This window comes from Mesitornis unicolor, unplaced genomic scaffold (assembly GCF_000695765.1).
Source record: "Mesitornis unicolor isolate BGI_N332 unplaced genomic scaffold, ASM69576v1 scaffold29151, whole genome shotgun sequence".
In the NCBI taxonomy this organism is placed as follows: domain Eukaryota; kingdom Metazoa; phylum Chordata; class Aves; order Mesitornithiformes; family Mesitornithidae; genus Mesitornis; species Mesitornis unicolor.
Genome location: NW_010166511.1, coordinates 13,953 through 28,579, shown reverse-complemented (window position 1 = coordinate 28,579; position 14,627 = coordinate 13,953). Strand labels below are relative to the sequence as shown.

The 14,627-nt window shown below is 39.0% G+C and overlaps 1 protein-coding gene across 1 annotated transcript in view; it reads right to left on the bottom strand.

Annotated features, from left to right (window-relative positions):
• Positions 1-14,627, bottom strand: part of PUS10 (pseudouridylate synthase 10) — a 30,026-nt gene that overhangs the window by 2,996 nt on the left and 12,403 nt on the right. Inside the window, exons 6-14 of the mRNA XM_010194982.1 lie at positions 13,658-13,719; positions 11,025-11,070; positions 8,496-8,560; positions 7,378-7,463; positions 4,398-4,523; positions 2,949-3,005; positions 1,940-2,016; positions 1,792-1,847; positions 1,558-1,675 (exon numbers count right to left, since the gene is read on the bottom strand). Of these exons, the coding sequence (XP_010193284.1) occupies positions 1,558-1,675; positions 1,792-1,847; positions 1,940-2,016; positions 2,949-3,005; positions 4,398-4,523; positions 7,378-7,463; positions 8,496-8,560; positions 11,025-11,070; positions 13,658-13,719 (693 nt within the window). The remainder of the gene's footprint in view (positions 1-1,557; positions 1,676-1,791; positions 1,848-1,939; positions 2,017-2,948; positions 3,006-4,397; positions 4,524-7,377; positions 7,464-8,495; positions 8,561-11,024; positions 11,071-13,657; positions 13,720-14,627) is intronic.

The window sequence follows — 14,627 nt, the reverse complement described above, 5'->3', positions numbered from 1 at the left end:
AAGGGGGGGGGGGGGGGGGGGAACAAAATGAGACTAGATCTCCTAACAGTCTTTTAAGACGTTCATTCCCCAGATGAGATGCAGCAGTTTGAAAGGCAACTCTTCAGGAAGTGAGTAGGCAAGCTAAAACAAAGCTTCACAACAGTTATCTCCCTGAACTGTAATGGCTCACTCTGAAAATTACTTCATGGCCAAGACCCATAGGAAACGGTGCAACACAACAAAAACTGAACACGCTTCTCCATCAGCAGTATGTCTCTGACCAACATTTGTAGAAAGTTCTCATTAACACTGCATGCTTGTCATACTGAGCACTTCATAAGGCTCGTCTTTGCATTATTTTCCACAGACATTTCAAAGTCCTAATTGCTGCAGCCACAGAAGAATGGCTTCAGAGCTTGCAGAACACAATACCTTCTCCACTCCTTCCACTTCCACAAAATGTTATTTAAGGTAAAGACTGGGGTGTGGGTGCCAAATCTTCTCCTTTCCTGTTCTCCCATTCACTGCTTTTTAATCACAGAATCACAGAATCTCAGGAGTTGGAAGGGACCTCGAAAGATCATCCAGTCCAACCCCCCTGCCAGAGCAGGATCACCTAGACTAGGTCACACAGGAACACGTCCAGGTTGGTTTTGAATGTCTCCAGAGAGGGAGACTTCACAACCTCTCTGGGCAGCCTGTTCCAGTGCTCTGTCACCCTCACAGTAAAAAAGCTTTTCCTCATGTTCACATGGAACCTCCTATGCTCCAGCTTGCACCCATTGCCCCTTGTCCTGTCATTTGCTATCAATGAGAAGAGCCTGGCTTCTTCCTCCTGACACTCGCCCTTTACAAATTTATAAACATTAATGAGGTCACCCCTCAGTCTCCTCTTCTCCAAGCTAAAGAGACCCAGCTCCCTCAGCCGCTCCTCATAAGGAGGTGCTCCACTGCCGCGATCATCCTTGTGGCCCTGCGCTGGACTCTTTCAAGTAACTCCCTGTCCTTCTTGAACTGAGGGGCCCAGAACTGAACACAATATTCCAAATGCAGTCTCACCAGGGCAGAGTAGAGGGGAAGGAGAACCTCTCTCCACCTACTGACCACAGCCCTTCTGATACACCCCAGGATGCCATTGGCCTTCTTGGCTGCAAGGGCACATTGCTGGCTCATGGTCATCCTGCTGTCCACCAACACCCCCAGGTCCTTTTCTGCCTGGCAGCTTTTCAGCCACTCTTCCCCAAGCCTGTAGCGCTGCATGGGGTTATTGCAACTGAAGTGCAGGACCCTGCACTTGGCCTTATTGAAGCTCATACAGTTGGCCTCAGCCCATTGATTCAGCCTATCCAGGTCCCTCTGCAGAGCCTTCCTACCTATTCCTATTATTTGGTCTGCTGGAAAGTCAGCATTACACAATAATTTGTTGTCTTGGCTAACAGCCAGCCAGCTATACTGCATGAAAATGGATAAAAACCAGACACAGAGAAAGGTATGTCTGTGGGTGCATGTATATAAACTCTCTCCTAAGACACCAGGATAGGTACTGTATAAATTAGCACAAAGAGCTACCGATACCTTGATATCATCTAGAAATGCAATATCTTCTTTCTGTATTGCTTTGTCTGTCCATATTAAGGCACTATAGGTCTTTGTCTTTTCCTCTTCACCTTCCTTCATACGACCAATTGCCTCTCTAAACAAAAGAAATTAATTACTCACATAACATAAGCATAATTATATATTTTGAATGCTTGCAAAACTCCCAAAGCATCGCTTTCAAATCCCTTGCCAGCGATGATAAATACTGACCTGGTAACAAGCTGTAAATCTCGAACCTGTATTTTGTCTGAAGAGTTATTAATTGTCTGTGATATTTAAAAAAGAATCAGTTAGCAAAACTGTTCAGTTAGAGAAGAAACACATGCTTTATGAGTTCCGTGAGGTGCAAATGATTTACCTGCTGAAGTCCCTTCATTTCCTCAGCAGTAAAATGTATTCTACGAGGATTCACAAGCTCAATTGCGAAGGGCCTTCCTGGCAACATGCACAGTCATAAAACATAAAAACATGTTGTTCTAAATTAACGTTTGAATTTATGCAGTAAGGTTGGAAGGTGTGAAGATTGTCTGCTGTTATGCAAACAAGGATAGGACTTGCAGGTTTAGGGATGTAGCATCAGACAGAAGGAAAGAAACAAGGGACTTCTTTTGGCTACTAAACCCCAGTATCAGCAATAAGTGCAAATTATGACTTCCCAGAAGACATCTTGTACAAGTCTGTGCTAATTAAAAAATAAAATAAGAAAAAAAGTTAATTAGCTTATTTTCTGTCACCTACAGCAATGCCCAGGTGCAAGATGATGTTAAATCCCACTCCCTCAGCTAAACATCTGTTGCAGTAGCTGCACTTTGTGTGCTCAGGGCCAGGGACGATCCCCAGTATAAGCCATGCCAAGAACTACACTGCAAGGCAGAGAGCAACTGGAACGCATCCTAGTTAATTTTTACTTTTTCTTTCCCTTTTTCCGTTGGCTATAGTAGCTTCAGCATATTGGAAAGCAACCGACCTTTATAAAGGACCCAAGTTCAAAAGGAAAATAAGCCTTACCCAGTCCCCACTGACAGTAAGGCAAAGTAGAAGGACTCAACAGAAAACAAGACAGGAATCAGTCTGACATATATGGCTAGGAAATGAATAAAATGAAATATTCCTGACGAGCTATGTGTTTCCATACATCTGTGCAGCCAAGGACACTGAAAAAGGGCTCCTCACTCACTTGGTTTTATGAAATTGTTTGGGTTTTGGGAATAAATACATAAATATCACCAAAATGTTTCTGAGAGAAATTTTCAAAGCATGTCTAGTCACATACTTAAGCACTTAGCATTCAGCTAGATCTATTAGGGTAGCTTCAGTTAACCATTTGGGCTGTTTCTGTGTTTCACAAGGGATGTTCCAAGCCTTACCATTGCCTAGTGTTCGTACATCCACATCTTCTCTTCCAGAGGAAGAAAAATTAAAGCCTATAACAGATTTGAACAAGGCAGGTGAGATTTTGTTTTACATTTGTAATACACTCTACAGGTTTTAAAAGGTGAAATATTTTATTTCTAAACTTGTTTGCAAATATACTATCTTTAGCTATCTTTATAAAATGAAGCCTGCACTGTACTTAAATGAATCTGGAAGAGTAACTGTTTATTGCATCAGGTTCACTGGTTTCTTGAAGAACACTCCTATTTCCTTGGCCTGAATGAGATCACCATAACCTTACAATATCCAAAAAAGGCAGTATCAACCTAAAGAAATTCCACTTACTAATTAATTTCATTCTTTTCTTACCCAGCTAGTTCAAGACTATGAATAAAATCAAACTGAGCTGCTGTCCTCCAAAACACAACTTTTTATCCTATATATACCCAATGATTTCCAAAGATTTCAGAGAAATTTCTGCTAGTCATTCACACTTGGACAAAAGAGGAAGAAAATTCAAGTCCAAACTGAAAAGTAACTTATGTGTATTTGTTCGGGGTTTTTTTATCTTTCAAGCAACAAAAATGTACTGTTGCATATTTCGTTTCCTTCATCATACCCCTTCCACCTTTAAGCTTTGCCTGAAGGAGGAATGGAGGACCAAACTCTGCACTCGAGGTAACTTTGCAGGTCAGTTCCAAAGTGTCTCTGAAAAACTTTCAGTTTCAAATTTTTTTCCTCCCTATGGAATTACACAGCACATAAAGATTTCCTCAGTTTTTATTCTCTCTCATTTCTCAGGTCACATTACGGCAACTGCATAACCATCTCCCATGGTCATCAAGGCATATTTTGGTCATGCTATCAGAATGTTCTTAGTTGGGCATGCTCCAGACCCTTAATCACATTCACAGCCCTCTTCTGGACTTGTTCTGGGATGTCCACATCTTTCTTGTACTGGGGAGCCCAGAACTGGACACAGGACTCCAGATGTGTCTCCTCAGTGCTGAGTAAAGGGGAAGGGTCACCCCCCTTGACCTACTGGCAATGGTCTTTCTATTGGTTTATTTCTCTTCTCAACACTACTGCACACGCACCTGTGGTAATTCTGCAAGCTGAAATCAGGTGTTATGTAGTACCTGGCCTAAAGACATGGTTTGAAGATCTTCCTAGTGTTCAGACTAACTTATCCACTGTGAGGAGGGAGGAGAGGAGGGAAAATCAGCTGTTTTTTCCAAACTAATATTTAATGCAATTTTTCCTTGGGTCTTCCTTCTCTCTAACTCCACATCTAGTAGATGACAAACGATGGGCAGTGATTATTTCATCTCAATAATCCCTGGATAAGGATTTAGCTTAGGTAAGAAACATGAAGGAGTTGAAGGCTAGGCAGACAGTAGTAATGAAAAATAAATACGGTAAAAGATCTCCTAGATACTCACTATCTGCTTTGAATTCTGCCATTAGATGCTCCGAAATCAGTTCTTCCACTGAAGATTCCAGCTTCCGCTCCCCATCAATAATCCAGGGAGTCTGAGGTAAATTCCTCGAATATTTATTGTATCTTCCTGTAAAAAACAATTATGTTACCTGTAATAATTTGAATGTAATGGACAAAAGCTCCAGTATTGCACAGCATAACACACATAACTTTGTTCCGAGCCTTGTGAAAATAAACTTACAGGCTTAAACTTATTTTATGGCAAAAGCATTACAACGACAGCATGAAACACATGCCACTGCACCTACGAGAATTTCAGTATCTGAGATGGCCAGCTTAAAGGCAGACTTGGAGAGTCCGTTGTGGCAGTCATACCTTCAGGTATAACCACAGAAACAAAACTGTAAGTAGCCTGACACAACTGGGAATGAAACCCCAGAGGTTCAAGTGCCTAGTCTGAGTCAACTTAATTCCAAAAGGAAAAATGTTTTTCTCTTAAATCAGACTATGGTCTTTAAACAGCCTCCCATATACCAAATTAGGGCTAAACATATGCTTGTCCACCAATGTATATATGTCCCAAGTGAAAGAGTTTCCCAAACCCCCATGTATCAAGTAATTCAGGTTTCAATCCAAGTTCTGCCATTCTCTGAATGTTTAACAAAAGCAACCCAAACTAAAATGCTTTGGCTTATTACAAGGAAAACCATGCAAGCACAATGTCTCAAAAATAAACCAGTACAAATTTCAAGAACCTTGAAAAGCTGCCATGTAAAGAGATTGCTATCCGCTGGCTGATTCCAGTCATAGTCTTGTGTAATGTCACACTAGCACACCGTCTCCTGCAATACCAGGACCACTACAACCAAAGAGCAAGTCTGACATGGATGACCAAGATGAGCTTTCTTATTGCCAGGTTTTATAAGAAGTGAAAATATGCACAAAAGAAGGAACTTATTGAATAAAGAACAACGAGTAACCCTCCTGCACAAACAATTTTCAATCTGAAACCTTGCATATAGAAAAAAAAAGGAGTTCAAAGTAGCTGTGTATATTATACTGTGCCTCTGCCATCTCAATTTTTTTTGGTTTTCAGTATCATGTTTTCCTATTTCTAACAACGTTTCCTTCTTGCATTTTGAACTGCAGAAAAAGCCACACAAACAAATGGGGAAACTGACTCATACTGTCTCACTGGGGCAAATAATGAAAGTACTACGATTAATCACCCAGAAGTCAGCTTCACACTGCTAAATTCTCTTTCCATAAAGTGGAAAAAGGAAAATATCTTTTTTTTCTCTCAACTCCCCATTCTAATAATTTTAGCTTCTGATGTGAACAAAAGTGGATTAAAAAAACCAGAAGGTGTTTCTCGGTTTGACAGTTCTCCCGAACCTTTAAAAAAAGTCTGTGGGGAAGCAATCAGTGAACACTGAAGAACAAGAGGGCAATATGAACTCTGAAACTGTGCTTACAAATTAAGATCCTGTCTCATTTAAACTGCTGTAATAACAAAATAACTGCACTGTACTCAATAAATTCTTCTATTCTGGATTTAATTATTCAAAAATTAAAGACAACATCCTGCCTGGGGTTTTTTTTGTTTTGTTTCGTCTGGAACAAGCTATAAACTATTAATTGCAAAACCAGTATGAAATCACATGCAGAAAGCTAACAATCTGTCTCTTTCTCCATACAGATGAATTCTGAAAAAGCTATTCAACAAAACAACCTAAAAATAAAGATTATCTTTGGAAAAGGTTAAAAGACACTGGGTATCAATGTACCTCTAACTGTTTAATCAGTAATTAAAAATAAGAAACAGGTATGTAGAGAACACCGACTAGCCTGCCACGAGAACATTCACTTTTGCATCTTTTCATTTTACATTTTCTTTTTTTTGGGATTTGTACCATCCTTTGAAACACAGCATGCTGGATTAAGGTTGTAGGGTTTTTAAAAATAATCTCTTTGCATATATTTAAATAAGTGTTTGTTTATACACAGTACTCTTGCAGGCAGGGGATAAAAATGTTGAATTACCTTAACTCAGGGACACCAAGTGTGGTTGCATTACCTGTCTCACCCAGTTGTTTCAGATGCCATCTTGGTTCGAAGGGGGCAACTGGAAAGAGCTAAGCTTTCAAAAATTTAACCTGTATTATTCTCATTAAGATTGGCAGTTTTGGATGGAATAATATGCAAATAAATCCAGATGGTGAAAACCTCCGGATCCAAATCAAAATCCAAGCAAGTGAACAGCACTGCTGGGAGCTTATTTAGCGGGGAAGTGCCTTTCCCAGATCATGTGCTTATTGTGAGGGGGCATGTTAAAACTGCAGGATTTACAAGAGGAAGAAGTGAGCAAGCTTTGATAAGAGGGCAAAATTCTTCATTTCATAAACTGCTTCTGGATAAGCCCCCTTAATGAGCAGGGGCACAAAGTTGTTTTAAAGCTCTACATCACCCTGTGCTGTCTCTAGAAGAGAGAACCCTTCCATCTCTCAAAGCAAAAGAAAAACGATGGCAAGGAAAAGTAGGATCTCCCTAAATATTCAGAAGGGAAGTGTGCACACACTGGGAGCAGCTGAAGTGACTTTGCTCCCCTCTTGCAGCTCCTACCAAGGAAAATGACCTTGGCCCTGATAGAGCTGTCTGCAGCTCCTGCTCCTCTTCAATTATGTTCCACCACACACTGTCTCCAAGTTTAAATTCACAATGTAAGTGCAGGCAAACAGTTCTGATTTTAGCACGTTGATCTGTAATTTCTAACTTTTGACAAAATCATATCTTCAGCAAAGGCAAATATAATTTCTTCCCCTTTCAAATGAAGTCCACTTTTGGTTAGAGCTAGAACTGTTTCTTTGCTTTTTATACTTAATTACAGGAATGAACAAACAGCAAGAATCTTTTAGGTCTTGCAGCAGTATTAAAAATTTATGTTTAAGACAACACAGCAGCAAATAAATGGATTACTTTACCAGCCACAAAAACTGCACCATTATTGCACTGAATTTCCAGAGTAACACAGAGGTTCTTTGGTGAACTTGGGGGACACGGAAAATGCCTGTATAAAAAAGAGATTTAAAAACACTAGTAATACCAGAACATGAAGGAGCATCACCATAGCAATAATGGCATGAAAGATGACAACTTCAGCTACACAAAAAACAGCAACACTATAAACTCAGTTTTCACATTAAAAGCTGGAACACCAAGAAACGGATAAATGCTAAGCAAGTCAAGACCACCACATTACAAATACTTTTGTCAACCTATTATCAAATATTACCAAAGTATAGCGCTCCAAAGTGTGCTAGTAAGATGTACCATACTATAGCTACACCAATAACAACACTAAATACTGCATGAAAACTAGCTGCAGGATCAATTAGTAAATCTTTGCTGAGAATCAAAGAAAAAAATGCAAAGACAGTGCAATTAAGCACAGTGAACTACAGAGAAGGTGTCTGTTGATATCTTCCCACTAGTTGTGATTTTTACCATATTACAGCACTTTTCTTAAAATTCATTTGGAAATACGGGAAAAAGTCTTTCTTGTAAAGAGAAGTTTGCCTTACAGACTCTAAGGTTCAAAATACAAAAGGAAGTTCCATGATTTCTAAATGTCTTCTGTGGTTTTGGGGATGTACATGAAGATTTTTATATGTAAATGATTGGCAATACTACAACAAACTGTTTTCACTTCTAATCATTCCAAATCCTGTGCCAGCCCCAAGATCTGCAGTGCCATGCTGCCAAAAGCACAGAGTAGAACCGCAGCTCTCTGACCCACAATTTCTCCTCTGTGCTGCTCCTGAGATAACCAACCAATGAAGCACTTCTACTAATGGGAAAAAGACCATCATTTTGTCATGTTGTATTCCATCCTCTGTGGCTTAATTCAAGCATTTTGACATTACTCCTTAAATAAAAGATCTGGAATGACATTTTATTACCAGACAAATTGTAAACACAACACATCTTTACCAGTAAACTTGAAGAATTTTAACCACTACTTGAACACCTAATGTTTTCCTCTCCATCCTAATCCTATACAAAAGCACAATACTAGGAACTAGTTTTATTATACACTTACTTAAGAAAATCCTCTTCTTTTATCTTCTCTAGAGCTTTAATAACTGCCATTCTAGTGAAAACAGACTGCACATTGAAATAAAAAAAATTAGTCAAGGACTAAGAGAAGTGAAGAAAAGATATGCCTAAGGAAGAAAAAAAACCCTAAAACATACATACCATACATTTCTCACAATATAGTTTTTTCACTTTGTTTTGTGTTTTCTTATACCTAAAAGCAACACTAGATCAACAAGAACTTATTGTGATCTTAACCGTGCCTTTAATAGGGCAACCAAGAGCAACAGATAATTTCCCCAAAATCTATTCAAGTAACTTTACTCAGCACATGAAAGCAATACAACTAATGCAGCTGACAGATTGGAACATAACAGTTATTTAGAACTAAGATTTGCCCCTTTGTTTCTAGAAGACACATGCAAAGAGTAGTATATGTTTCCTCACTCTGTTTTTGCACAGAAAAAAAAATAACAAATGCCACTGACTTTCAACAGGTCTAAAGTTACTGTCACACTTCCAAATAAACCTACTCCAGCTCCTTAGAATATTTAATTGTTAAGTTTGCCCTTTGATTAGGTGAAAGGAATGCTAAACATATCTTTAGAATCTTTATTTTAGATTGCATACAAAAGTGTGCAGAAGCAGGAACAAAAAAAAAGGAGTGCTTGAGAGCTCAGGTCCAAATTTGCAGAATAGATTAAAAACAGAACCCTAAATCCATGAACAGAAACCTTAGGTAAGTATACCTATGTCTTAGCTTTCAACTCAGTGACAGTAGGCAGCTAGTTCTTCTGAAAATAATATTGTTGAGTAGATATCGATCTATAAACTTTAAAAGTTTATTCACTCAGAAGTAAGGGCTCTGAATGGTAGAGATTGACAGTTCCCAATGTGTGGAAGTCAAGCAACTTCAGTCTTCTGAGCTGCATCAATTCACAAGGGTAACCTGATAGTAAAAGTAGTAATAATAGTACCATAGTGTCAGGAGCCATGCCTACCATCCTCTATGCATAACCAGGCGCTTCTGTTGATAACTCAACTGAGCCTAAGGCAGAAAACACATAATTTAGGTTCCTAGAACATTCCTCTCAGTTCAACTTCTGTGCACTACCTCTCATCCTTCCACCATGAGCCACAGTGGGCTCAGAGATTCAGTTGGGTCCTCCATAAAGACTTCTCCAGACTGAACAAGCCCAAGTTCCTTAGACTCTCCTCCTCCATGTGCCCCAGCCCCCTGACTGCCTCAGTGGTCATCTGCTGAATTTCCAGTTTAACGATATCTTTTTTGCAAACTGGATTGGGGATTAGGAAAAAACAGTGAAAAATACCAGGTCAGTGTTTGGGAAAATTTGCTTTAACACAGAGTTCCTGGATGCCTTCAGGAAAGCTGCTCTCTTTCTAAGCATAACTAGAGATAATAGCACTTCCCTTCCTCACAGAACAGATCAGCGGGAAAACCCTGAAACTAACAGCAGGTTTAAATAAGTATGTACAGCAGATGACACAGAAATTTTCAATCAGAACCCAGTTTTTATACTACTTCTCTGATCAACACAGCCCTTGAAGCTAGATTCAAGCACAGCTTCTTTGTACAGATGAACCTCCAACAGCTCTTCAGAGTCAGTATTTTTTCCTTTACATTCCCCTACATCTTGTTGCCTGTGGTTTAACTCCTTATGGGGGATTCCCCCCTTTTTAAAGGAAAGCAATACAGCAAGCAGTCAGTTGTAACAATACAATCCTTCTAAAAAAAAGACTTGCATTTATTGGTCAGGTGGAGTAGAGTAGGCAGAATTCCTGGGTCAGACTGCCTCTGCCAAATGTCGGTAGACTCTTCACCAGAAAGAATAAAAGGCCTTGCACAGACTTCTGATAGAAGTTACTTGTTCTCCTTCTGATCACATCCACTGTCCTACTTATATCAGTTTCTCTCCAACTGTTTTTTTATTCTTACATGTCCTCTTTTCTATCAATGATTGCATGTGTGCTCAGGGCCTGCAACAAGTGGCAAGGTCCCTTTTCTTTCGTCCCTCCCTCCAGAGGCAGAGAGGATAAAACCATCCTGCGTGTATTGTGTCTTTCATTCAGATCAGAGGACGTGAAAACTGCAGTATGAACATTTCTCTTCTGGCTGCAGAGTCTCATCTTCACAACGTGGCTTATCTGAACTGTTTCACCCATGGAGAGCTTGAGGATCATGTTTTGTGCTACTTTTAATGCATGACAATCAAATTCCTAGATCTTTAGGGAGGTATTTACAGAGAACATTCCTAAAATTATGGCCTTTAGACAGTCTGGAAAATGAATGACCTAAAGAAAAGACTCAAGCTGTTAGTTTTCCTAAGCAGAGAAATGTTAAGTGAATAAAGGAGACAACTTTATTTTCAGACAATTGAAAACTAGAGAGATTTTTGATGAAGGAAAACCAGACATTAAACACTGACAGAATGCCCAGATAAGTGCTTCATTGTAGCCACTGCTGTGAAATTCTGAATGTCAGAAAAGAAATACAACAGTGATCGGATCCTACCTGTTTGTTCTTCGCTGGTTTGAAACAGTCTGGACAGGCTGTGGCTCTAAATACAGAAATTAAAATTAGCTGCTTCTCTTACATAAAAAGAAATAAACAGACAGGCAGACATGTAAGCATAGCATGTACATGGTCTTTGTACTAATATGTCCAGTGTCTCACTTCCACAGCTTAGCACAGAGCAGATTTTAAAATTAATCACAAATGGTGGAGGATCTGTGGTGTGCATTGCTGGATCTAGAGAGAAATCATGGACAAAGCTGTGTAAGCCTCTTTTGCTCTCACCAGCATAAATGTGTCTTACCTTTGAGATGGGATGGAAAAGCACACAAGAAGTTTGGTTTTCAGTCCTTTCTAATCCTTCTCAATAAAGATCATGATTAATGTTTAACTTCTATGCCAGATTTGATGACATCTTGAAATCTATACTTGCTGTTCTTAGACAATGCACACTACAAACTAGAGATTCACTCGCTGCTTCTGGATAGGAAAATTCAATTTACTACAGAAAAAGTAACTCCAGGTGTTCATTACCATTTGTGCTTTGCCTCTTCAAAAGGAAACTATTGGTTGTTTCATGAAAGTGAAAGCCAAGTCAATGAAACACGTTTTCTGAGTACCGTAGAGGAAGTTGCTGTTCCTATTAGTAAATTTCTATGTATGCAGTTAGAGATGATTTCCAGCCTACAACACAATCTATCATTTCTCGCTGGTGCTTTTTAACACCTCTGTAACTACTTTAGACCATAAGGAAGCAGGATCTGACCTCTTGCTGTTTCTACACAAGCAACTTGCCTGGCTGGTTTGTGACACAAAGCATCACAAATTCCCTCTTCCAGAATGTAAAGAACACCTTACCTTTAAACATAAATCTCCAAATATAATTTAACAAAAGCCAATTCAATCTTTCATGTCAAATGAAGGGTCATTTTAGCACACTTCGCTACACATCATTGTGTAAGAACAGCTTGAGAGATGAGAAATTGCAGATGCCACACTGGGAAATCCCACCCAAAAGCATTCCTGGAGGACTTCTCCAGGTTGAGACAATTTTGCTTCTATTTTGCTCCGACAAAAAAACATGACTGTCATTTCTAAAGCTGTGACAATAGCCAAATTTACCATATTTACATCAATACCAAGCCATTTCCTCAGAATATGCCCAGAGCTAGGCATTCACATGTACTTGACACTTGAGAAACGACTGTGTAATTAAATTAGGTAATATGCTGTTACTTTAGAAAAATGTCTAAAACCTTAATTGGTGTTTAAGGCAAATAAAGGGATATTGTCAAGACGTGGAATAAACCTGAGTAGTTGGTATGTGGAACTGAACGTTACACCTTTCACCTCTACAACTATTCTGCTTGGAGCACTAACATTGGCACCATAACAAGCTCGACATCAATATTTTTGAAACATCACAGAAAGGATGGAAGGATAAGTTGAAAATCAGAGCTGAGAGGTTTCAGAGGAAGAAAGAGCACTACAGAAAACAAGAACTGGTCAAGTAAAGTTAAATAAATAAGAACAAAAGGGTGCAGGATCCAGAAACTTTTGAGTTTTTACAAGATGGCAGGCAACATTATTTATAATTGTAGTTTGGCCTTACTACTTTCTCCCTTTTTTGCCCAATCTTGAAGAAGCTGGAAAGGAAAGATGCTGGAAAGATGCAAATGCTGGTAATCAATTCTTCCTAATATCTGGTCTGTCACCCAGCATGCTTTCCCTCACCCCTTATCCCAAGACAAATGAAGGATGCAGTTGTTGAAAACCAAGAAGGTGGCAGATTGGGCATTCAAGTAACAATCACAAATTGCAAGAAGCAGTAAAATTAGGAAAATTAATAAAGGCTGCAAAGGAAATCTCTAAGTCTCAAGAGATGAAATCTCTATGCAACAGGGAAGTCAGAAATTCTATGCCAAGCCTCTTTCTATGTTAAGATTTAACTTGCATTAGGAGCACAAGTGATAAAACTGAGTAAAACTTAGGTTTTCCAGGAAGCATCAGCAAACAGGAAGAGTGAATCTAATCCAAAATATACTGCTGCTAGATTTTGAGAAATCAGATTAAGTGGTAGTTAAATTCAGAGAAATATTTTGCTTCTTTGTGTATAGCAGATGTTCTACTGGGCCAGGCCAAAAACTATGCGTAGTGGGCAGGGAACTTCTGTTTGTTTTAACTGACCAGCTAAGATGGATTAATTCACTTCTAAGCCTTCCCTCCCATCCCCGTTTCCAACAAGAGTAGGAAAACCTAGCCATGACCTCAAAAGATTCCCCCACCCACAACCGCATGGTTTGAATTTTTTTAAAATAAATTCATTAAAATAAATTATTGAAGAGGGTAATGACGTTGAAAAGGGCTGAAACAGAACAACTTATCTGAATGTTCTCCTTCCAGTTCAAATCAAAATTCTATATTATTTTGTTTATTGGCTTTAAAGCACAGAATTAACCAGAAAGAGACAGCATAACTTTAAGCTCTGCAACTCAATCTGAATATGAGGAAGTTTAGATGCAGGCCACATTCTAATAGATAAACACTGTATATTCTCATCTGTAGCAAATCCAAAACAACAATGTTGCACAATATTTAGATAAAGATCTTTTGTTACTTATATAAAAACTTACAGGAAATGGCACTCCTCCTCTGTTTCTGGGTGAGCAAAGACCACGCTAACTTCAAACAAACTCTAAAATTAAAAAAAAAAAGGTGGTGGTAATAGTTTTTTTTAAACAAACAGGAAGGATATTTTCAAGCATCTTTATTGTAATGATAGGAAAACAGTAAAGAGGTAGATTAAAAAGTAATCCATTTATTTGACAACATCATCTAAAGACATTCAAACATGTGCCATAATAGTATTTGCATTGCTGAAGTAACCAATCATGATCTGAGAGCACTTCAAAGACATGACTGACCTACACGTCATAGATACCAGCCCCATTTTGCACAGCGGGGTCTGAGTCAGAGACAGTTATGATCAAAGCCTATTACGGTCACTAAACTTAAACTTTCTGGGAGAGCAGAGCATAGCATGGAGTAAAGATAAAAACTCTGTAGTAGTCACCACTGTAAAATTTTGTCAGAGGCTTCGTTTGCAATGACTGGATGGCCTTGGGGCAAAGAAAGGCGCCATGTCCTAGTGGATTGACAGCTAGACCATAAACTCCAGTGTAATCTCAATTCTACCCCCAATTCCCTCCTTGGCCTTGGGCAAACAACAGTCATTACTTCTGTTATTCAGATACCAGAATACCTCAAGAGAGCTATTGAAAAGATTGGTTAATATTCAAGTGCCTTGTAGATAAAGAGTGCTAGACAAGTAACTTTTATGGTACAATGTCTGGAGTGGCTTGGTGCCCAAGTGTTGTAGAGCTTTTGCTAACTTCGTATCTAAGAAGTTTCTTCTTGGATCATCTTCAGGGTAACTGAGCACTTCTTCCTTCATTAAGACAAAAGGGATGTTTTCAATTAGCACACCTGGGAAAAGACATCTGTAATTACTATGTAAGGTAACAAACCAATGTACAGACTAAGTGAGTCTAGTCCTGGGGTGAGTCCTATCACTGATTACAAGTGAAAACTGCAGGCTGCCTT